The sequence below is a fragment of the Oryza sativa genome, chromosome 3 (assembly GCF_034140825.1).
Source record: "Oryza sativa Japonica Group chromosome 3, ASM3414082v1".
NCBI lineage: Eukaryota > Viridiplantae > Streptophyta > Magnoliopsida > Poales > Poaceae > Oryza > Oryza sativa.
The window spans coordinates 14,809,989-14,835,609 of NC_089037.1; the positions used below are offsets into that span (position 1 = coordinate 14,809,989).

Sequence of the window (25,621 nt, forward strand, 5' to 3'; positions counted from 1 at the left end):
TCATCTCCCTGCCTGTCTACGCTACATTGTAGTCGCTATGATTACATTGTGGTGCCTCCCTCTCTATATAAGAGTGTTATCGGGTTACAAAGTCCCGACTCTAACTCTACCCCCTAACACCTATTACAACTTCAAGTCCAATTGTAACCAAATAGGACAAGTATATTTGACACCTATTTTAACAAACTCCACCTTGGCGAATATACGCCACCTAGAAGTTGTAGAATCACCATGCCGATCCACCTATCCTCCAGATTTGGGTTGTCTTCTTTTGCAGCTTCACCGTAAGCCGCCCGACGAGCCTGCACCAAACCCGCCACCTTTAAGAGACTTTGCTATCCCTGTAATTTATTCCTCTGGACTCCAGCTACAATAGTGCTCCACTTTCTCTCATATCATTACAGTCGTCTTGCCAAGCGAAATTGAACTCCTCCTTAGCTGTCACATCACAGACTCCTCGAAGACCATGTTCACCTTCATCTTCCGTCTTTGATTTGACTTGATCTAATCCATGGCCAGATAACCGATGTCATCACCAAATAGATAAATCAAAAACTCGCTAGACATGAAAAGAACCTTTTCTTCCTTGTTGTCTTATGAACCGAGCTAACGAATTCAACATCCTCGCTTTCCCGCATCCGTAGACTGAATATCCGATAATTTGAGAAAATCACTGTTGCTTTGAATCATCCGAAGAAATTACCACCATAGCGCTTGCTCTTACTCTTCAGTGACGCAGATTCCATATATCCCTATCATGCAATCCCGGCAGATCCTGGATATATCCTGTACTGCCAAACAGCCCGTTGACGCCCTTAACGATTTTCACCCGCTGTTGCCCGGGACTTTTCTTCAGTTCTGGACTAACTCCATATATCTCAACTCCTCATCAAGTTCCACATATATCATGTTTTCACCAGATAATTTCATATGCGACCTGACTAGCCTGTTGTCGCTAGTCTACTCGCCCTTCACACCTGTAAACTATCCATCTGTAGAACCTTCTTGTCCTTTTTCTAGATCTGTTAACAAGTTCCAGCAACGAACCACTATCCGTTGAACCCGGTCTAACCGTACAAGCTCCGCAGTCTAACCAGTTCATCGGTCTGACCACCCTACCGGCCCAGTTTAACCGTCATACACACGCCTTGCTGCATTCTCAAACTGAGCCGCACCTTTGTTGCTGTTTGCTACATACATTGATGTACTACCTCCATATTTTAATGTATGACGCCGTTGACTTTTTTTCCAACGTTTGACCATTAGTCTTATTCAAAAAATTTATGTAATTATCATTTATTTTATTATGACTTGATTCATCATCAAATGTTCTTTAAGTATGACATAAATATTTTCATATTTACACAAAAATTTTGAATAAAACGAATGTTCAAACGTTGGTCGAAAAGTTAACGGCTTCGTACATTTACGGAGGGAGTACTTGTTTAATGGCCTCACATGTACTACATGCTGACTGTGCATGCATGTGTCCACTCAACGTACAACCTTCATGCATGCCTACGAACTCAACCACGTGGGCCCATCCAAACCAAGCGGCATGGATCAAGCCTTACTGTCACGAATCGCTTGTTCACCGAGACTTCACTGAAGCTTGAGTCTTGCCGTGCCGATTACCGTTGCCGATTCAACCAGTAACCAGTGCTAGATGAGTCCAATCCATAATGGACACGCCATACTGGCCGAGATCAATTGCCCCGCTCCTAAAACCCGTGTCCGAGTCGAGTCCAACCTGGCCATCTCCCTGCTTCTGCCTTCGTCTCTGCATCTGAACACCAATCGTGCTCCCTGTGGTTATTTTCTTGCTCGTCGTACGTGTGCATATGTGCGTGTATAGCACGTACTCCATACATGCTGTTTCGTGCCCTCGCACGCACCGCAGTCGCAGCCTTCGTATTCACCGTCCTCGACTTCATCGTCTCGGCCTTCCACATCCGCCGTGCCGTGCCACGCTCGTTAGCTTCACCCTTCCGTCACTGGCCTCCCTGTTGCCGCAGATCCGCGATCGCCGCGTGCGTCGGGCGCACTGTCCGTGGCGCTACCCCTCCGATCTCACCGAACGCCTTCGGCCACGCTCGGCCTCGTCTTCCAGTCACGTTCTGCCATCGATCTCATCGCCACGATTGACGATCTCCTATCGATGCACGATCCCCACCTCGTGTTTCCTCTACCACATGTCTTCGTAATCCAATGCTGAAACCTTCTGCTCTGATACCACATGTTATAAAAGTTAGTCGATATAGCGGAACGACGACTAACCTTCCCGATCGCTTCAGTCATTGATCACCCAAGACATGCCAGATGACGACACAGGAACACACGATATTTGTTAACGATGTTCAGCCGAAGCTTACATCCTTGGGGCTCTGATTATGGGCGCTCATCCCCAACCAATATAGCTCCTAGGCGCTTCGAGTCCATGGCCACGCCGCCATCATCTCCCTGCGTGTCTACGTTACATTGTAGTCGCCATGGTTACATTGTGGCGCCTCCCTCTTTATTTAAGAGAGTTACCGGGTTACAGAGTCCGATTCTAACTCTACCCACTAACATCTGTTACAACTCTAGGTCCAACTGTAATCAAATAGGACTAGTATATTCAACACCTATTCTAACACTTTATTTATTATTTTTCATAGCAAGCATATCATTTATTTAATCAATATAAGCTCACTTTGTCCTATAGAAATATGTCTATATATATGCAGTATGATACGGAGTATGATTGATGATATGGGGTATATAGAAAAATGTCTATATATAGCCAACGACTCGAATATTCTAATTTGTGTTTTTTTTAAAAAAATCAAGTTAAAACAATGTACTCCCTCCGTTTCAAAACGTAAGTCATTCTAACATTTTCCAAATTCTTATTGATATTAATAAATCTAGACATATATATCTATCTAGATTCATTAACATCAATATGAACATGAGAAATGCTAAAATGACTTATATTGTGAAATAGAGGAGGTAGATAATTTTACATCATGATACAGTTTAACTTCGGTGCTAGCCACGTAACTACGTGGGCCACCCTACTACTCCCCCTATATTATAAGTTGTTCTGACCTTCTTCTTTTAGTTAAACTTCTTTTAACTAAGTTCATTAAAATTATAGCAACACTTATAACATCATGTTAGTTTCATCACATCTAACATTCAATATGTTTTGATAGTTTCTTTATTTTGTGTTGAAGATATTGTATATTTTTTATAAATTTAGTCAATTATAAAGAAGTTGACTTAGAAAAAAAATCAAAACAACTTATATAATATTAAATTGGAGATAATAGTTATTTAATTATATGTCAACTAGGATTCAATCATGAAACCTCTCTCTCTCTTATATATACTAATTGAGTTGTGCACACTAACTATATCAACCCGAAAGTTTAAGCAGAAGAGCAAAGACGAACAATTTTCACTTATATTCCAATACTTGATAACCTTCAAAACCAAACACAACCACACAATTCATCGATCAAACACGCACAAATAGTTCGCACAAGTATACAATGCATGCCTGTAAACGGAATAGAGAGGCTAATAACAAGCTAGCTAAGCCAGCCTGAAAGCCACATTATTATTGTCTTCATTCATCTCCGATGCTGCAAACTTACATTAATTTATTTTTTTTGCCCCCTGAGAACTCAAATGGTGATGCTGTTGGGGATGCCCTTCATCTCAAGTTCCTCTGAACATTGCTAATTCCTCCACTCCCTTCTGAAACTTGCCGGATTGGCAACAGTGCCTTAGAGTGTGATCGCGGGTGCTCCGAGTCGCCGGCTAACAGCAAAGCTGTAGATTAATTGTCGCCATCACTCCTCTGTAGCCCGATGAACTCTGCATTTCTCAAGCTAAGCTATCTTTGACTTGGGCTCTCTTCTTCCTTAAGGCCCAAGCTGCTGTCGTAGCCTCATCTCCAGCCAATGTTGTTGCAGATCAGAGGGGATAACGAAGCCGCCATTGCTGCTTGCTTCTGTCCAGCATCTTTGTCTCAGATTGAGATCCTTTGCAGTTAAATGTACATTTGTCACTGACATATAGTTCCAATGATTAAGATCGGATCCACATGTTTTGTCACTTGACTTCGACTAGAGAGTATCTCGACCCTTTGCCTCAAAGGCTGACAGCGAGCAGGCCTCCGCCGCGGCAAAACCCACGACCCAGAAGGCCTCCAATGCGACCCAGCTCTGCGTTGCGTGTGAATACTGTACAGCCTGCTACAAAGCACGGCCCATCTACGCTAACTGACGTTTCAGGCCGAAATGAAAGATGGGCCAAATATTCATAGGAGAAATCCGTCAAATTATATAGCCTGCTACGTCTTCAACGCCCATGCAGCAACCATGTTCAAGTATCTGAATCGATCAAAAGTAAATAAAACAAGAACAAGAACACATGATATTGATTGGCCGCCTACATTATCGAAAACATATAATTGTTAGTACCCCACATCAGTTCTTTTCTTATTTAACCCTGACCAACCTTCTAGCTAGTAGCCCGTAGAGGCCGGGTTTTAATTTTTTTTTCTGAAAAAAAGTAATTAGCTGCCTAGTGCATGTTTACGCACATAATTAAGGTTTAAAAACACACGTATTATATTGTTCCAGATAGCATAGTTTGGATCATTCGTACGTTTGTTCTCGAAGGAAGCGATAAGAATGAACGCAACACCAGCTACTTTATATCATCATCATCACATGCGTTGTTAGTGCATATAGTTTACGAGCGCCGGTACACGCCTGATTAGTTAACTTTAACATGTTCAGCTAACTCAAAAGTGACAAATGATTAGGTCAAAGACGACGCAAATACTAGTAGCAGCTTTGTGACGCTTTCTGATAGTACGTTACACCTGCGGATGGCTGCTAATAACAAGTTGCCCAAAAACTTAATTATATTCCAAAGTATATTCTTGTAAGAACGAATTTCACCATTTAATTTTGGGCTAGCAGTATCTACGTACCAAACTAACTTTACAGTGAATCATGCAAATGTTGATCCATTAATTCAATCAGCATAGCCCATGTATTCGCGCAGGTATACATACTACGTACTTGCTCCATTCACTTTTAATCGTCATATTTTAAAATTAAAAACATTCTGATCGTCGCATTCAATTTCTTTTCGGGTGGGATGGAGTGGTCGTTTGTTTCCATGCAGCATTTACTCCTCCACATGCAAAGACTGCTTGTCATTGGTTCACACGAAAACGTACTCTACAGATTGAAAACGTACTCTATAGATCCACATGCAAGGAGTATTTAACAGACTTGTGCATGAAAATTGCTATGGCCAACCAAAGCCTATAGATTCAGCAGCGCAAAGGGCAGGTGGGGCCAGCAGGCACACGCGACATGCGCAGTAATCGAAACGTTAATGGGTTTCTTGGTATCGCTGCACAACCAAAATATGACGACCAAAGTGAATGGAGGGAGTAATTTATTTTGAAAATAATTCTAACAAAATAAATTGAAATTAAAGTAAGGTGTTTTCTATTTCTATTTGAGTGTTCATTGTATCTCTTTTTTCTCAAAACATCTCAATAAACTTTTATTGTTAATAAATGTTCTTTTACCATAACGAATTGCATATACTCCATATGAATCAATTTCGAATTTGTATTCAAATCAAATTATTGTTTTATTCTCAATTGTCTTTTGAAGGATTTTAAATTGTAATTAATCTCGTATCATATTGTATTTGGACTCATCTTTTAATACTTATTTTATTATTCCAAATTTCAAATATTTATAACTTAAACTTTTTATACTTTTATATGGACTCTTGATATTTTTTATTCTACATGGAATCTTGTTACCTTTTTTTATAGTTTTAATGATTTTTTTGAATGTGTATTTTATTTAAATTTCTTGTTTTATTTTTTCTAAATTCAATTACGAAATCCCTTGTAGTTGGTCTGCCTATCACCATCAGCCTCACGGAACATCTCATCGACCTCCTCATCAGTGAGGATCTCCTGATGCATTGGACATGACGTGGCGGGGCTTGGCAGCGGAGATGAAGCTGTTTCCTTGTCCTTGCCGAAGACACGGAACATCTTCTTTTGCCTCTTCTCTCAATCATATTCTTCAACTAATCATCTAGCGTGCTACTAGGCTCAGGAAGTCATGGAAAGTCGATGTTGGCACTTCCGTCGGTGTCCGCCTCGCTAAGGCTGTGTTCTTCTCCCTTCTTCTCAAGTTAGCTCCCTCGTTTTTCGTGCGCACGCTTTTCAAACTACTGAACGGTCATTTTTCTAAAAGTTTTCTATGGAAAATTGCTTTAAAAAACATACTAATTCATTTTTAAAAAATTAACTAATACTTAATTAATCATACGCTAATGTATTGAGTCGTTTCGTTTTACGTGCGTAGGAGATTAGCTCCTAACCCCATCTAACGAACATGGCCTAATAATATCTTGCAGCTCCGCCTCCATCGGGTTCAGGCCCAGAGTATGCATCATGGTTCCAAGCTCATTGGTGGTTATTGAATTTGGACTTTAGACTCACATATTTGAATTCATTCATGTTTTCACAATGCAAATTTTGCTTAAATATTTGTAGTCAGAACGGCTAGATTATCTACATTTTATATAGTAAATATGGACGATATGGATCTTGAATTATGTACTTAATTATAAATAACACAACAAATCAAATAATTTGAGAAACTATCAGATTATTATTTTTATATATTATGTGTTAGCTAGAAAAAAGGGAAACGTTGGCTAGAAAAAAGAAGAGGGGAGTAGGATCCCCAAGGAAAGTAGGAGGGTTCATGGAGTACGTACTATACGTGTATACCCACACACGGTGGGCGTGGGTACCGGATTTTTCTTTTTGAGTGATCTAATGGTTGAAAATAGTGGGTCCACCTCTTTAAAGGAATATTTAGGATTTTTTTTCTAATTTATTAGATAGTCACATGGCGTCTTAGAAGCGTTTTGTAGAATGCTACACTACCAGGGAGAGGGAAGCTACTGTGTGCCAAAAGCTCTCGGTAACACAGCGAAAAAACACGGGAACAGAGCTTCCCGAGAACAGACTCTCGGGAACAGACACTCAGCGGCCTCACACCTTTACCGTGCAATATTTCCCGTGAGACTACGCTTGTACACTCGGTAAGACAAGAAAAATTACCGGGTGAAAGCACTTTCTCGGTAACAATGTATTGACCAGCACAGGACAGGTTGCGGAAACGGAACGGGGGTGTTACCGAGAGGTACGAACTCACGGGAAGGAATAAAATGTTACCGTGTGTTGTAGTCAAACACACGGTACTGTTACATAACTTACCGAGAGCTATTAACACTAGGTAACATTGAATACGTGATTCTAGAAATTTCATAAATTCATTATCGTACAACACTGAAACGCAGCAACAAGCAAACATGAAAAGCAGAGCGCAAGGATACATCACAGGAACATGTCATGTGAACATTAGCTGCAAATTCTCCCAGTATTAATAGGAACATCATGGTACAATAACAAAATATTAATGGATCTACAAACTCTCTGCACATGATGCAATAGAAATATATGATTCTCAATTCTTACAACCTCTCCCAATGAGGCAATATATAGACAAATGCTAGTGGCTGACTAACCAAATGTGTTCATTGACATCACATATCAACTCTTTAGTGTTTTGCCATGATTGTTATATGCCTGAAATTATAAAAAAAAAACATGTTTAGTGCCAAATAAGATTACAACACAACTAGATTATTTAGAGGTCACTATTTGTGGGTAGTTCACAAAATAAATTTTCATTTGGGACTTGGGAGGCAGGTTACAACAATTTTGCAGTGTGATCTCCAACTACGTGAAGTGTGTACCTTAGAAATATTCGTCAAACAAGATATTTCTATGGATGAATCAGAACAGTAGGATTTTGCAGTCATTGTCATCATGTTGAATAGAAGATTCATTGAGAATAATCTTCAAGTCCTTGTCATTGCAAATTTCTTCAGTATTCCTGCTAGTGGCAACCTTCTCAAAATCATTGTCAAGTTCTTGACCAAGGCACTGTTTATTATGAAAATATTGAGTTTCAGAACTAAAGTTATCAAGTAATTAATTGGTTTGCATTACTATTCTAGAGTTTCAGAACTGAAGCTAGCTAGATTTCCTAATATGATATGAGGATATGCATGGTCTACAGCCACCAGTAGGCTAAGTAGTGACATTTGTATCGAGGGACATGATTATGCATTGTCCGCACTCAATCAACAAAGGATTGGAAGTTTGACTAAAATTGGAAGTTTGAAGAAAAAAGTTAGAAGTTTATGTGTGAAGGAAAGTTTTGATGTGATGGAAAAGTTGGAAGTTTGAAGAAAAAGTTGGGAACTAAACTAGGCCAAAGTATATGGATGTGAAATTTAAGATTTCATCTAGAATGTAAGCCTCTGATATGGGTGAAAAATAAACTATTCTTTTTTCTGTAATAATATTTTTTTAGTTGTAAATTATCTCAACTGTGTTCTTTTGATGACAGAGAAATAATAATTGAGTATTAACTAAGAAATAGGATGAGCTAGAATTCAGAAACTTCACTTGTGATAATTGAAGTACATATGTGCACTACAGAACAAGAAATTTCTAACCACAATTTCTAAACTTGGCGACCGGGGAAACACTTAACCAAAGATTAAGCAACAGAAAATAAAAGAGGAAAAGAATTACATCCTTCTTTGCTGTTAAGAAACCAGAGTTGTGCATTCTTTCTCTTTGCTCTGCTCATAGCAACTCCCTGAGCCGGTCGACAAGCCTCGCGACTGCTGCCGCCGCAACATTCCTGTGCTGCTAGTTGTGCCGCTCAGAGCATCTCTCATGTAAATTAAAATTGCAGGCACATAGAGAAATCAGTACAACCTGAAAAATGTTGCGTCCCTCCGGGAGGAAAGGGGATGCACAGCACCAGCTGCAGCCTCCAACTGGATGGGGCGCGTCACGGCGTCGTGGACCTGGATGCAGCATAGCGCCCATTAGGATGTCACCATATTACTAGATCCAAAGAGAAAATGAAGTGTATTTTTCCAAAATCAAGAACTATATTTGCATAAAGATGCAAGAACCACTCAACATACGCATACCACACAGATTGGGAGGAAGCAGTTGCAGCAGGCCTCAATACCCAGCTCGATGATGATTGGGCGCCTTGTTGAACAGCTAGACAATGGCGTATAAATCGCAATGGATGGACGTGGACATGCAGGGCCGTGCTCGCCAGCCGTGTGAAGGGATGAGGATAGGGACGCGCGGTCGCATGGTTGGGATGGCTGCCTGCGACAAGGCCGGCAGAGAGGGGAAATGTGAGGAGGCGATGAGAGGAGAGCGAGGCGGCGGCGGAGGGGGAGACTGGAGAAGAGAAGGGGGAGTAGTTTAGGGGTAGGGTTTTGTGGTTCTATTTGGGCCAACTTTTTACTAGCCCACTCGAAAATTTACTGTGCAGCCAAAAATCGTGGCGCGTCATCCGCCTGCGCCAACGGAAATCGTCGAGCGCCAAAGAAATTTCACGCGCCGTCCACCCCGGCCCCGCCAATAGAAATTTCACGCGTCGTCAACAAAAAAAACACCCCGTGCCAAAAAAAAAACACCGCGCGCCATCCACCTGCGCCAACGGAAATCACCGCCCGCCAAGCAAAAAAAATCCTCGCCAAGCCACGGTAGAAACGGTGGATCCCATGGTTACCAAGCGGTTTGGCATTGCATAGCGTATTTTTATCTTCCCGAGTTTTTTTCGTCGCTAACACACGGTATGTTTGCAATGTTACCGGGTGCAACGTGCTACTCTCGGTAAGTCACCGAGTACTAGCAAAAACTCCCGGTAACAGGGTGAGGCACACGGCAGCTTCACAAGCTCTGGTAGTGCTACGTGATAGCTTGAGAGTATTTGTAGGGAGTTTAATAAACTTTTAGTATATAATAGATAAATGGATAGATAGATGAACTAATATATAAAATATAACCAGCATATGATGAAGCGGGTTAATTCCTTGAGCGCGTGCTCTGATGATGTCTGTCAGACGAAACGTTCTAATTAACGATCCTGACATCTTAACGACCGTGAGAAGATCCATCGCCATCTGCAACCGGTAGACTGAAGTGCACATATCAAATAGAAAAGTAAAGAGAGAAGAAACACGGGACATCTATCTCTTCTAATTGTTAATTAACTCTTTTTCTTAATTAAGAACTACTAGTAGCTGGAATATACGAGTATACGACCTCTTCATGTATGCACCGAACCAGCATAGTCAACGTGCTACCCCATATCTCTGTCAAGGGTCAGTGAACCTGCACTGTCCATATTGGTGCAATGTATATAATTAACAACAGCCTTAACTACTTCAAATTTAGGTGCTGTTCAATCGTTTGGATTTCAGATTTTAGCAAAACTTAATTTGAGGTTGTTCTGTTTGTCACTTAATGCCTTATTTATTTTTCCTGAATTTTCTATTATCGAAGAAGAAGATATTTTGACCGAAAGGTTTGGATGAAATTAAGGCTCTGTTTCTTTCAGCTTGGGATTATTATAATCTAAATTATTGAGCCAGATTACTATAAGTTATATTGTTATAATCTGTAGTAGAATAAGGCCCTCTTTGTTTAGGTTTATAAGCCAACTTATAAGTCGAAAAGTCTAAGTCTAAACAAACAAGCAGCTTTTCCGTTTGGCTTTTTTGAAGCCATAAGCCACTCTAACACTATTAAGCCAAAAGCTAGGTTAGAGAAGCTTTTTTGGCTTATGTGAGGTAGATGTATGACTCAACTACTAAACTTAGGACATTAAATCCACCGGCTTATAAATCATATAAGCCAATAAGCTGACTTAAAAGTCTAGGCCAATAAGCCTAAGCCTAAACAAAGAGGGTCTAAGCGGTTAGTTGTTTCTTTCCTAGATTATTAGAGCCTAGATTATTGGGTTTGCAAGTCTAAAAAGGGAGTGGGGTGGCATGGTGGGTAATTTTTCACCCAATAATCTGAAAAAAGCTCACCTAAATGAGCTTATCAGATTATAATAAGCTGGACTCCAGATTATAATAAGCTACTTCAATAAGTTGTCTGTTTCTTTCAGCTTACTCTCAATAATCTAGATTATAATAATCCCAAGCTGAAAGAAACAGGGCCTAAATAGGCTGGACATGTGTGGCGTGTGAAGAAGAGTACTGATTCACCTAAAAGAGATAACACCAACATGTGACAACATTTTGTGTCTAACAAAAAATCCCAATCGTTCAGCTTCACATTGGAAAACAATAGAACACCAAACTAAAAGGTAAACGATAAAAATAAAAAAAATGAAAATAGCTACTGTTCAAACATGTAGCTATTAACACGCTAAAACTATCGCAGCTAACAGGGAATCGTTGTACACTATGCATAATTTATGTACAACCATGTAAACTGAATCCTTGTTTGATACTTTTGAAGTGGTCAATGCATGCACATATGTGGCTATGGGTCTCCTATAAATACCACATACTTAGACATCGAAGTATCATCAGCCTGATCATCGAGCACTTCTCTCTCTTCCTGTTATTAGCTATAGCAGCTTAATTAGCTTAAGCACAAAAGGTACAGTAAGCCTAAGCTAGCTACACACTAAGCAAGCTTATTAGCCATGGCTTCATCACCAAGTCTGCCATTGGTGACGTGTGCCCTGCTGCTGCTGCTGGCCGTGGCATGCCAGGCTCACCCTTACTGGCCACTGGAGTTGGCGTACTACCGCGACAAGTGCCCCCAGGCCGAGGCCGTCGTCAAGGCCGTCGTCGGGGAGGCCGTCCGCCAGAACCCCGGCAATGGCGCCGCCGTCATCCGCATGCTCTTCCACGACTGCTTTGTCGAGGTGCGTACGTTAGCTTCTTCCTCTTCTCCGGCGAGATCGATTGATCGACTTGAGCTATGTGTACTTAGATGTGCATGGTGTTTTGTTGTTAGGGTTGTGATGCTTCGATCCTCCTGGACCCGACGCCGTTCAACCCGACGCCAGAGAAGCTGAGCGCGCCGAACAACCCGTCCATGCGGGGCTTCGACCTCATCGACGCGATCAAGCACGCCGTGGAGGCGGCGTGCCCGGGCGTCGTCTCGTGCGCCGACATCATCGCCTTCGCGGCGCGCGACGCCACCTACTTCCTCAGCGGCGGGAAGGTCTACTTCGACATGCCGTCGGGCCGCCGCGACGGGACCTTCTCCAACGACTCCGGCCCGATCGACTTCCTCCCGCCGCCGACGTCCAACCTCAGCGACCTCGTCTCCAGCTTCGCCGTCAAGGGCCTCTCCGTGGAGGACATGGTGGTGCTCTCGGGCGCCCACACCGTCGGCCGCTCCCACTGCTCCTCCTTCGTCCCCGACCGCCTCAACGCCTCCGTCTTCTCCGACATCGACGGCGGCTTCGCCTGGTTCCTCAGGTCGCAGTGCCCGCTCGACGCGACGCCCGGCGGCAACGATCCCACGGTGATGCTGGACTTCGTGACGCCCAACACGCTGGACAACCAGTACTACAAGAACGTGCTCGACCACAAGGTGCTCTTCACCTCTGACGCGGCGCTCCTGACGTCGCCGGAGACGGCGAAGATGGTGGTGGACAACGCCGTCATCCCCGGGTGGTGGGAGGACAGGTTCAAGGCGGCCATGGTGAAGTTGGCGAGCATCCAGGTGAAGACCGGGTACCAGGGGCAGATCAGGAAGAACTGCAGGGTCATCAACTACTGATTAATCTACAAGTTTAGCTGCGTGATTCAATTACCTGGTGAAGTACGTGCTCAACGATGACGACGTACACGGTTTGATAGTTTCACACCCTCCTTGATCAAGTCGCAAGCGTACGTGTTGATGATGTTATGATTGGATGTGACTTTTGCTTCACATTTATGTTCTCCCTCTTTTGTTACCATTCCTTAATTCCTCATTTGTGAACCCCAAGGTTTACATGCTATGGATTTCTTTGTTTTGACCTAATTGTGTAATAAGGTCATATGTACTTGGAATAATTGTAAGTTAAGTTTTTTGCAACAAGTGCCCGCTATATATTGATGTTTATCTGAAATTTGAAAAGAGAAAAATCTAGGATGGCTCGAGATACCCATGGATGTAATGATATAGATGTGTGAGTGCATGACTTTCATTTATTCTCTTATTCAAACTAGATGGGTGGCCCGCACAATTGCGCGGCTAGCACCCAAACAAAATCATATATCTTTCAGTATGATTTTACTTAAAATTTATTAAATAGCTATACCCGTATTCCTAATTATGTAGTTTTTAAAAGTCACACTAGCTGCTACCCCTTACTTCTATCATATCCTTCTTTATTTGCTTGCTTGGTCTATCACTATTTCTATTCATTCTTCTTGAAACGTTTCAAAATTGGATCTTATAGTTTTTTGAGTTCATTATCTCGTTGGGTTTCGTTTTTATAATATCTGGAAGTCCCGTCAAACGCTGCCATTATACTCCTCTACGGTCCGTCCACTGTCTTTTCTCTTTTGTCATTGGGATTTTACAAATCGAATATAATTATCGTTTGAGTTCATTTTTCACTTTCTATAAGTCCCGCCAAACCGTCAGCGGCTTTTCCATTGTACTTTATGACTCGTCCGCTGTCTACCTTCTTTATTGTCATTTGTCATTGAGATTTTAAAATCGAACATGATTATCATTGGGTTTTTTTTTTTTACTTTTTAGAAGTTCCGAACCTTTAAAAATTGGACCTTGTAGTTTTTAGAATTTATTATCTTATTGGCTTTTATTTCTTATAATTTTTAGAAGTCACGTCAAACAATGCCACTATACTCCTCTACGACCCATCCGCCGTCTACTCTTTATTGCCATTGGGATTCTAAAAATCAAATATAACTATCATTGGAATTCATTTTTTATTTTCTAGAAGTCCCGCCAACCGTCAGCAGCTCTGCAACTATACTCCTATACACCCCACCCGCTGCTTCTCCTTTTTATTGTCATTGAGATTTTAAAAATCAAATATGATTATCAATAAGGTTTATTTTTTTTACTTTCTAGAAGTCCCGGCAACCGCCTTGCCCGTTTGCTTCACGGCTTGCCTGTCGTCCCTCCTTTTAATCATCATTAGGATTCTATCTGTTGTTTTACTAATAGTTTTTATATGTCGTATCAACCGCCACCACTCTACTCTTTTATAGGCTTGTTATTTAATTTATCTCATCGTGTGTTTTAGATAGTCTTTTTTTTTCAATAGTCTTTATTTTTATCACCAATTTTAGTTGTTTATAAATTGTATTCCTAATTGAAATCTTTTTTCTTTTTCTAATTTCAGAATTTAATTTTTTAAACTTTTATTTAATACCGTATAGTATTCTTTTAATATTTTTATTTTTTATTTTTGAATTTTGGTCGTTTCAAAATTGTATTTCTACTTGAACTCTCTTTTAGTTTTTCTAATTTTTGATATTTTTTATTTTTTTATTCTGAATTTTAATTAATTTCGTATTGGATTGTTATATGGATTCTTCATTCAATATTGCTTATTTTTAATTCCGAATTTCAGTTAATTTTAAATTGTATTCCTACTTGAACTCTTTTTTTTCTTTTTGCTAATTTCGGATTTTATTTTTATTTTTATTCCGAATAGTAACTAATCTCGTATTGGGTTCTTATATGGACTCTTCTCTCAATATTCCTTTTTCTAATTCCGAATTTCAGTTATTTTTAAATTATATTCCTACTAGGACTCTCTCGTTTTATTTTCTAATTTTGGATTTTATTTTATTTTTATTTTGAATTTTGATTAATCTCGTATTGGGTTCTTATATGGACACTTCTTTCAATATTGCTTATTTTTAATTCCGAATTTCAGCTATTTTTAATTGTATTTCTACTTCGACTCTCTTTTTCTTTTTCTCCGATTAATGTGGAAATTTCTAGCCCTCACAGCGAACGTGGCGACTTCTTTCAAAGCTGTTTTAATAATATAATAGATAGATAGATTATTATAACACACAATTCATATAGTTGTATGTTAGGGGAAAGCCGATCATGCATACACACTCTTTTTATGTATATCAACTAAATACTCATAAAAAATAGTAAAATAGATCAATATATCATATATCGCTTCACAAACATGCTTGTTTAAATTTGACCTACACAACAAACAGAAACAAACATAACAAAAAATGATGATAATTAAGAAATTGTGTACTATTTACGGTTGAGATTTGTTATTTTTGTTTCTACTTATATGTGTCGAATTTTAACTTGAATATTTGTAGATAGTGAAATATCATATTTTGATCTATTTTACCATTTTTCAACAAAATTTTGATGGCTTTGCAGTTGGCATCTATGAAATGGGTATATGTCATCATATCCTTTTAAAAGAAAAACAGCTTACTAGAACTACCATATATAGGGTCAATTGGCTGGCTACTTACCGTCAACCCAAGTACTCCCTCTGTATTTTTTACTGTATTTTTTAAATGTGTTACTGTTTACTTTTAAGCATACGACCATTCATCTTATTAATTTACTATGTAAATAAAGATGAATGGTTATTATTTCTTCTATTATTATTTAACTTTTTTGTGATATGTTCATCTAGTAAAGGTACTTTAAGTATGGCATATAGTTTTGTATATTTACATTGAGTAAAAGAATGGTACGGTCAAATATATATATATATATATATTAAAAGTCAATGATATTCTATATTTGAAAACAAAGGGAGTAGTTATTTCATTTTGCGACTATCTTAAAAATTATCGAGAGTTTTTTTGGTTGTAAAACTTTAAAATATAACTATAGTATAACTACATTACAACTCATATATATAACTACAATATAACTAGATGCATATATAATTTATATGTAACTAGAATAAAACATGTATGGCGCGATTGCAGTGCACTCCCTCCACAAACTGAAGGCCGCGAGGTCAAATCCCAACAATTGTGCTTACCAATTTATTTTTTCTCATCCTTGCTAGCACGAATCTTAGAGCAAATATGACGGTCTAAAAGTCGAAAGTTTCCCTAAAAATCCGTCGAAAGTAATCTAGCAATTCCGTTTCATTTTCACTTCCTTGAGGAAATATCTATACCGCTTGAAGGAAAGCAAGTTTAATTTGTTAGCACTAATTAAAGCAGTAATACCTTAAGCCTCTTCAAGAACTAAAGAACACTTCAAATTATTTTTTAGCACAGTATTATTGTAGCCATAGGGAGTACGTACAAGCATATCTAACAAACTTACGGTGTCGGTGAAATTAAGTTTGACGCTGTAAACCCAAAAACTCCACTAAGCTTTACTAATTTGTTGATTACCTTATATAAACAAATGCTCGAGCACTATAAAAAATTGATTTTTCATGGCATCACCCTATTATTTTTATTGATGGACTAATGAAATAAATGCTTGTAAAAATGTATTGGCGGATTCTGGGTCACAAGCCGTCAGCGAAAAACTCACTTAGGAGGTCCCACTAAAAAAAATAGCTCTATTTTTTTGGGCGAACCTCATGAGAGCCCAACGAAAATTGGTTTTTATTGGCAGTATCTAAGAGCACCACTCGCGAAATCTTTTCTGCGGTATTCAAAAGTCCCACCGCCAACCAAACCCTCGCTCCCTTGGCTCCCTCGATCACCTCATCTACCTCCTTCCATGCCCCTCTGCCTCTCTCACTCCCTTCATCTGACACTTCCTCCATCGTCACCGAGATGCGTTGCACTACTGTCGCGAACCGCTACCGCATCAGCCAACGAGGAGGCCAAGGCCGCTAGATTTGGTGACCCCGACCTCCTCGCTGGTGAATCCAGTTGGCCCGAGCGGATGACGCCCGAGAGGATGACAAGGAGTTACATGACGACACAGGGAAGGTTACTGTTGGTGTGATTCATGACCGCCAGATCTAGCGGCGGCAATAACAAGGGTTGCTTTTCGACGACACCAGCTGTCCTCAGCGATGGCTCTGCGACCCCGACTCTTGGTTGTGATGGTAACTAGGTTTGTGGCTCTGAGATGGTGGTGGCGATGACAACCAACGCTCGGTGATGGCATCTACGACGTCGATCTTGAGCAAACGTCCATATCTAGGCGGTGGTTGACAAGGGACGACGACAACACGAGCTCCTCCTTGTTAGGATTCGTGGCCTCATCAATGGTGTTGTGGGCCAGCGGCTCGATCGTCATGGATAGGGTGAACCCCAAGGAGACCGAGATGCAGCATGGCGATGACTTCTCCCTCTTGATCTACACGTGGAAGTCATAATGACAGTGGCATTGTTCCGCTTGGTAACATTATTCAACATTGTTCTTGTGCAATTTGAGCCTCGAGGGATCAAATTGATCTTGGATTACAGTAGTAGCAAAATGCCAAGTGAAGTCCCTGCGGCAACGCATCTCCGGGTACCGCCGCGGGTTGCACATGACGTACTAAAAGTGTGACGGTGCGATTTGATGTCAAGACACCTTTCCACGTTACCAACAAAACAACTACTCAAAGCGGATAGCAATAGGAAATAATTTTAAATTAGTTAACATACTCTATGTATTAATGGATGTAATGGGAGAGGTTAATGCTGCCAAGTGGCAGCTAGCTTGTTTCGTTGGTTGAGTTGGAGGTATTTGGCTACCGGGCACGAATAGCTAGTTTGATAACAAAAGAATTGCTCTAGCATTACTAGTTTGAGCCTTTAATTTGATGCATCCCTCTAATGAAAAGTCGTTTTCAAGATTTCTGTTGCTGCTTAATTAATTAGATATATAGTTGCTTATACTTTTGTCCTGTGGCCAGTCCTAACGGTGCTTACATTTTCGTCTAAAGTTGTTCATATTACTATATTTTGTGCACCGTCGTCCTGTCGTCCATGATGGTGGCATGTGCCAATTTGCCAAACTGCAGCTAGTGAGAGCCGTGTTTCTTTTTTGCATTGTGAACTGTTAGTTTGAGTCTTCTATCCTTGTTGCAGAACATGAGCCAATTGTATCATATCCTTATCTTCCCACTATATATATAGGTGTTTATAATGTAGTTGTACTACTACGCGATTGGAAAGAAGCATTGTAGATATTCTAGTCCCATCATATTGTGGGCACCCTTACTCCTTCCTGAGCCACTGATGTAGCTTTTTGTTTTTTCCTTTGGCACTCTATGTGTATTTCTCAATCTTATCCTTGAAATCTCCCTTATACTTCTACAATGACATTTGATAGATTTTATTATGAAAAAAAATACCTTTCCCTTCCCGTCGTTAACATACGGTGTTGGAAGTCCTAAACTTAAAAACTATGTATTAATTAGTGGTGAGGTTTTCTCCTATCTTAGGATAGTTGTATTTGTATACCTCCTCATACAGAAGATACCTCTAAATAAAGGGAGTTACCAAAACTAATCTAATCCGATTAGAATAATATTGAAAACTCATCTTTTATATATGATCTTAACTTTCCCCTTTTTGTGGGGGAGTAGGTATATCCCTTCTGGGGCAGATATAAACACCTCCTAACTTAACTAACACTGTGAGGTATGTATAGCTATATACTCCCTCCATTTCAAAATGTTTGACATCGTTGACTTTTTAGTACGTATTTGATCATTCATCTTATTCAAAAAATTTAAGTAATTATTTATTCTTTTCATATCATTTGATTCACAAATTTTTTATGTACACATATAGTTTTACATATTTCACAAATTTTTTTAATAAGACGAACGGTCAAATATGTGCTAAAAAGCCAACGGTGTCAAATATTTTGAAACGAAGGGAGTATCTTAAGTACTAAAAAATCTCTCTATTGCCAATTGTGAATTTATCTTCTAATGATGTCAAGCGGTTTAGTTTAATTTTCCACCTTTCAAATGTAGGAATTATATATAGTTTTCTAAGAATAGGAGGAAACCTCACAAATGATAGGATGGGTGATTTTATTTGACTAGAGTACAATGAGCTTTTAGGTGATATATCTCTATCTGTATATATACCAATTTTTATCCAGCATTTGTCAATTATGCATTTAACGTGGCAAGGGTAACTATATTTATGGCGTCATATTTTTCACAAAAAATAGTGGGCATGTATTTATATTGTAAGTTCCTAAATTACATATGTAATTTTAGCGTATTTACAATGTAAGTCCAAAATTTACATATGTAAGTCTCAAAATTACATATGTAAGTCCCAAATTTACATATGTAATCAGTATGTAATTATAGTGTAAGTACAATATAATTAGTATGAATAATTTATCCACCAGTGATATAGTTTAATCTCTAAGTGAAAGCAAATACTATAACAAATCTTGAAGATAATCGACTGCAAAATATTAGCAAAACATGGATGGTCGTATGAGATGTGACTATAAAACTAACAAATTTGTGGCGACACAAATATAGCAATTCTGAATTAAAATGCAGGCTTGAACGAAGCTTCCGCCATGCACAGATTCTCGATATGCTGCCAAAAAAATGTTGACTTACATATAAAAATAAAGTAGCAACACCATTGTACTCCCTCCTTTATACTCCCTCCGTTTCGTTTTATTTGATACCGTTGACTTTTTAGCACATGTTTGACCACTCGTCTTATTAAAAAAATTTAAATAATTATTAATTCTTTTCCTATCATTTGATTCATTGTTAAATATACTTTTATGCATACGTATAGTTTTACATATTTCACAAAAGTTTTTGAATAAAGCGAACAGTCAAATATGTGCTAAAAAGTCAACGGTGTCAAATAAAACGAAACGGAGGGAGTATATATATGATGTTAAAAAAAAGAGGGAGTATATATTGGTGGACTGGATGATGAAGCTATTTCAATCAATCTAATACAATGAACTTTTTAGTTTGATATGCGCACCAGCTAGTTGGTAGATTTTTCCTTTTTTTAGCAGTTGCTTGAACAAGAGCTAGTGCTGTTATTAATCAGTAATAAAACCTGCTGTATTTGTTAATTACTAAGAGCTAGTCAAGGTTTTCACTCCTTCTACATATTCTGAAAAGAATTTGTTAATTTCTGCCCACTTGCCGAGAGAACTTTTCATCACGTAACCCTGACCTATCATAATTAATCCAGCTGCAACTAGGGATGAAAACGGATCGGAAACGGACGGAAACTAGTTTTATCATACTCGTTTTCATATTTTTTTTGGAATCAGAATCGGAATCGAAAACTCGGATACGGAAATGAAATCGAATATTATCGAATACAGATACGGAGCGAATACGAGACGGAACAAATGCGGTAGCGAATATTTACCGGCATATAAAAAACCCCTCAAATTGAGTTTCTTGATAAATGAAGAGATATCGCTTATTATTTTAGTTCAACATCTCTAACATTTATATCGTCAATTTTGTAGACGGTCCCACAACTGTATGTGAAAATCGATTTTCATGGCTGTTCCTCTAAGAGATCCATATGCAAATATGATTATCATTTTCTATTCCCAAGACCGTTTATTAGATGTATAACTTACTTACCAGTGTATAAATTGGAGATGTTATTTATTTTACTTCACGTCTTCGAAACTTGTAATATTTGTATTATACTTTAAATACTTTTAAATACAAATGTTATAAACTACAAAGTGGTAGATCCCATTGTGCTCTACAATTTTGATATGGAACACATCTCCATCAGATGTCGTTTGAATTGTAGATCTGAGATTTTGTAAAAATTAATATGGTATATTATAATGAATATTTAGACCCTTAAATGACCTCAAATAATAAAATAGTCAATAATAAAGTTATAGATCTCATCGAGCTCTACAATGTTGATATAAAGTTTGTCTTCATCTGATTCCATATGAAAAAGTTATACATATATACGTATATACATGTTCTTTCTAAAATTTGCTCAATGTGTACGGATATCCGGAAAAAAATCCGGATAGTTTCCGACCGTTTTCCGATTCCGACGGATAGTACTCTTAATGTATTCGTTTTCGTTTCCGAGAAAAAACATCCGAATTCGTTTCCGAATCTGAAAATTTCCGGATAATTCCGACCGAAACTATCTGAATCCGAAAAATGGTCCGGACGGACGGAACCTATCCGAACCAGGTTCATCCCTAGCTGCAACGCATAATCAACTGCTTAAGAGACATTGTCTGACACTAGCTAGTACCTGCCGTGCATAAGTATACGCGCATATGCTTTATTTCAATAATGCTTGCTGAGTACTCCCTCCGTTTTTTCTTCGGGGACTATACTTTTTATATGGCGTTATTAAATTTGGTATTTGTCCATTTGATATACAACGATGTTGATATTTAGATATGATAGTTTGTTATTTGTCTTATTCAAATAAAGGATTAAGTCCGATTTACCCCTCAACTAACGTGATACAAGGATTTACCCCTTGAACTGTAATATCAAACATTTGATGCTCCTAAAATAATTGATTAAGTTTGTGAATTATTTTTATTTACTGAAGTAAGTATATAATTAATTATATATTAGTGAAAGATAAATTCACTACTTCAATTGTCAACCCGTTGTGCGATGATTTTGTCAACCCCATGCAATTATATCATAGAGGATTTAACTAGAATATTATGTGTTAGCTTGTCCTTGATTGCTATCTATCTTATATTCGAAGGAAGTTATCGATCTTTTTGTTTGACCTCGTCGTTCAATAAATATATTGGTTTTTAATAGAGATGTTAATTTGATCCGTTGTGCAAAATGCATGGATGTGCAACTAGCTAGAGGTAAAAAAAATATCAGTGAAAAGGAGGAGGAAGAAGAACTACGGTGACCCATCCGGTTATTGCTCTGTACAAGCTAGCTACTTTTTATAACCATACTCTATACAATCTTGTGTATGGAGCTAGCTAAATACTAGATAATTTAAGGCCATTTGTAGGTTGATTGATCCGCCACGCAAGCTTTGCTACCTAACCATTTCAATGAAATAGTAATAATTAAACTCACATCTTAACTGCAGAGCACAAAAGGTGTTTGGGAGAGACTTAGTTTGACTTGCATTCCCTGACTAGCTAGCTAGCTCGCTCGCTCTGGAAAGCATGCTTATGTCCATCACTACGCTTTTTGTCCAGTTAATTGCCCGTTATAAGCTCGGATTAGAGGAACGATTCCGAATAGCACGTGGTTTAGCGAGCCAACCAACGTCGCGGGTCAAACCGCAGAGTTGTACACACTTGTGCTGCAACAAACAAACGTACGCGCATATTGCGCGGTCTCCTGCCACCACCTTACCCTTTGCCAACATGCATCCGCTCCAAGATTAAAAAAGCTTGCGATCCAGAAGCTATCTATCAACCGAACGCTCCCCTGATCTCATCTTACCTGGAGGCTGGAGCTCATCTTCACCTATAAATACTCGTGCACATCAGCATCACTTCATCACCTCAACCATCGCAATCCATCAAGCAAATCTCACTAGCTAGCTAGCTATCTCAGCTCACTCTCTCAGTAGCCACTGATCAGAAGAAGAGCAAGAGAAGCCAATTAAGCTAGCTAGCTAAGCTGGTTAATTGCCATGGGTAGTGGTAATAAGCTCGCTGCCACCGTGGTCGTCGTCACCTTCGCGGTGCTCATGGCGGCGGTGACGACGACGTGCCAAGCAGCTTACGGGCCACCCAACCCTGCTTCGTGCGGGCTCAAGGTCGGTTACTACTACGCCAAGTGCCCGCATGCCGAGGAAATCGTCAAGAACGTCGTCGGCGCCGCCATCCTCCACAACCCCGGCGTCGGCGCTGGCCTCATCCGCATGCTCTTCCATGACTGCTTCGTTGAGGTACATTCCTATATATATATATATATATATATATATATATATATATATATATATATATATATGCATGTGTACTATACTTGTTTTATTTTATATTATAATTTATAGAAAAATTCGACAATTTGTAAAGCACGAAAGTACTAACCATCGAATATATTTTAATAATGTATTTGTTTTATATTAAAAATAGTACTACATTTTTCTATAAATTTGATAAACTTTTAAGAATATTTAATTTATAAAATCAAAACGAATTATAATAGTATGAAACGGGCGGAGTGGTATACAATTAAGGCTTCGACATTTCGAACTGAAATTTTCGAAATTTCGGTCATTTCGTACCCTCTGATATGATATTATTTTGCATGAAATTTTTATTTATTTTTATTTTTTCTTGAATTCTGATAATATTTGTTTAAATTTGACTACATTTTGTTTCGAATTTTGGACCGAAAACGGGATTGAACCCACATATAATTACGAGTTTCTCAGCTTTGTGGCCGTGGATGCATGACACGTTTACACCGCCAATGCCGAAAATGTGCAGGGATGTGATGCGTCCGTGCTGCTCGACCCGACGCCGGCGAACCCGCAGCCGGAGAAGCTCAGCCCGCCCAACATGCCCAGCCTCCGCGGTTACGAGGTGATCGACGCCGCCAAGGCGGCCGTCGAGGCGGCCTGCCCGGGCGTCGTCTCCTGCGCCGACATCGTCGCCTTCGCCGCGCGCGACGCCTCCTTCTTCCTCAGCAACAGCAGGGTCGCGTTCCAGATGCCCGCGGGGCGCCTCGACGGGCGCTACTCCAACGCGTCGCGCGCCCTCGACTTCCTCCCGCCGCCCAAGTTCAACCTCGGCCAGCTCGTCGCCAACTTCGCCACCAAGGGGCTCGGCATGGAGGACATGGTGGTGCTCTCCGGCGCCCACACCGTCGGCGACTCCCACTGCTCGTCCTTCGTCCCCGACCGCCTCGCCGTCCCCTCCGACATGGAGCCCCCGCTCGCCGCCATGCTGAGGACGCAGTGCCCGGCGAAGCCGAGCTCAGGCAACGACCCCACGGTGGTGCAGGACGTCGTGACGCCCAACAAGCTGGACAACCAGTACTACAAGAACGTGCTCGCGCACAGGGTGCTCTTCACCTCCGACGCGTCGCTCCTGGCGTCGCCGGCGACGGCGAAGATGGTGGTGGACAATGCCAACATCCCCGGGTGGTGGGAGGATAGGTTCACGAAGGCCATGGTGAAGATGGCCAGCATCGAGGTGAAGACCGGCGGCAATGGCGAGATCAGGAGGAACTGCCGGGCTGTCAATCACTAGCTCATACAAATTTACGAGCATGCATGTTTAATTAATTTATTCATGCATATCTATGTTCTATCGTTAACTGCTGCATCTTGTCTGTTTATTCTTTCTTTTCCACTGATTTCATTTCAAGTCAAATGAGGCTTATGTACCATTATATTGTATCATGTTTGAATATAATAAAATAACTTTCTTACGGACACTACGGAGATACCACAAGGATCACACTTGTTATTAATGTTAGGAGAAATTCTGACTGATATGTAAACTTTTCCATTAATTGTTAAAGGGACAGCATTAGCTTTGACAACAAATTAAACTAACTAATAAAATGGGAGCACTTATATTTATGGTGCCACATTTTATTTTTTAAAAAAATAATCAAATCGTTTTTACACTTTAAATTACCTACACTCACGTTATAATAACAATATAAAGTTAAAAACTTACACTGTAATTTATAATATATATACATTAGAGTTTTTCTAATATACAATGTATAATTAAGAGAATTCATGATTAGGATTAAAAGTGATTTATTATATATTTGGAAGAGAAGATACAAGAGATATAAGCATAGTTACATATCGGAGAGAGCGCAATCACATAGAGAAAAAGTGACTGAAATTATGTGAAAATGTGGCATCATAGTTTTAACAAACCCGATTAAAAAGTTTAGGGATGAAAGATAGTGTGTTTTCCCAATATTTCCCAATTCCCATCCACATATTTAATCTAAGTAAGGCCATAGAAGGCACTGAAATATTTCATTATACATCAATATAAACAATAGAGTAAATTCTCTTTATACTCTTGAAAACTCATCCAATCCCTTTCAACCTCCTGAAATTTAAATCCCTTTTGTACCTTTGAAATTTCAATTTGATCCTTTCCATGCCCCTGCCGGTACATTTTCCTTCATTTCACTTTTAAGTTTGGTTGAAAATATCTTTTATACCCTTGATGATTTAGATTTGAATATAAGCTTGAAAAACGATTGAAAATTTTGTTTGAGTGCACAATATGTGCATTTTATGAAACTAATGACACTAAATAATTAGTGCAAAAAAATTTGACATAAATTTTGAAAGTAAAACAAATTTAATAAATTAAAACTTTTATTTGAAATTTCAATAGGACAATGGATTTTTTTTATCAAGAGCATTCATAAAAATATATGGTGAGCATTGGTAGTCCTATCTTTGTATGAATGCTCCTAAATAAAATAAATACATATTTTTTTATTTCATTATCTAAAAATAATTTTGTCATAAATAATATATCGCACAACAAACTCATAACTATTATAGTCTCATGTGTCAATCTTTTACATTTTCAATAATGTAATTCATAAATTTGTATGTTCATCCAAAGGGTAACATGGTCATTTTTATAGACATTAGACGGTCAACTGACGAGAGGGGTATGGAAGGGATCAAAATCAAATTTTAAGGGCATATAAGGAAGTAAGTAAAATTCAGTGGCATAAAAGGGATTAGCTAAAATTGCAGGGATATACAGGGGATTTTCTCTAAACAATAAGGGCAATGT

The 25,621-nt window shown here is 39.3% G+C and overlaps 2 protein-coding genes across 2 annotated transcripts; both read left to right on the forward strand.

Moving 5' to 3' along the window:
- Positions 1-11,532: 11,532 nt before the first annotated feature.
- Positions 11,533-13,095, forward strand: LOC4332925 (peroxidase 2). The gene is made up of 2 exons (XM_015776845.3): positions 11,533-11,879; positions 11,972-13,095. Exons 1-2 carry the CDS (start codon positions 11,655-11,657, stop codon positions 12,743-12,745), a joined length of 999 nt encoding a protein of 332 aa, XP_015632331.1. The 5' UTR covers positions 11,533-11,654; the 3' UTR covers positions 12,746-13,095.
- A 9,286-nt stretch (positions 13,096-22,381) lies between these two features.
- Positions 22,382-24,272, forward strand: LOC4332926 (peroxidase 2). Its single transcript, XM_015776843.3, has 2 exons — positions 22,382-22,776; positions 23,321-24,272. The coding sequence occupies exons 1-2, from the start codon at positions 22,519-22,521 to the stop codon at positions 24,083-24,085; spliced, it is 1,023 nt and encodes a 340-aa protein (XP_015632329.1). The 5' UTR covers positions 22,382-22,518; the 3' UTR covers positions 24,086-24,272.
- Positions 24,273-25,621: the final 1,349 nt, after the last annotated feature.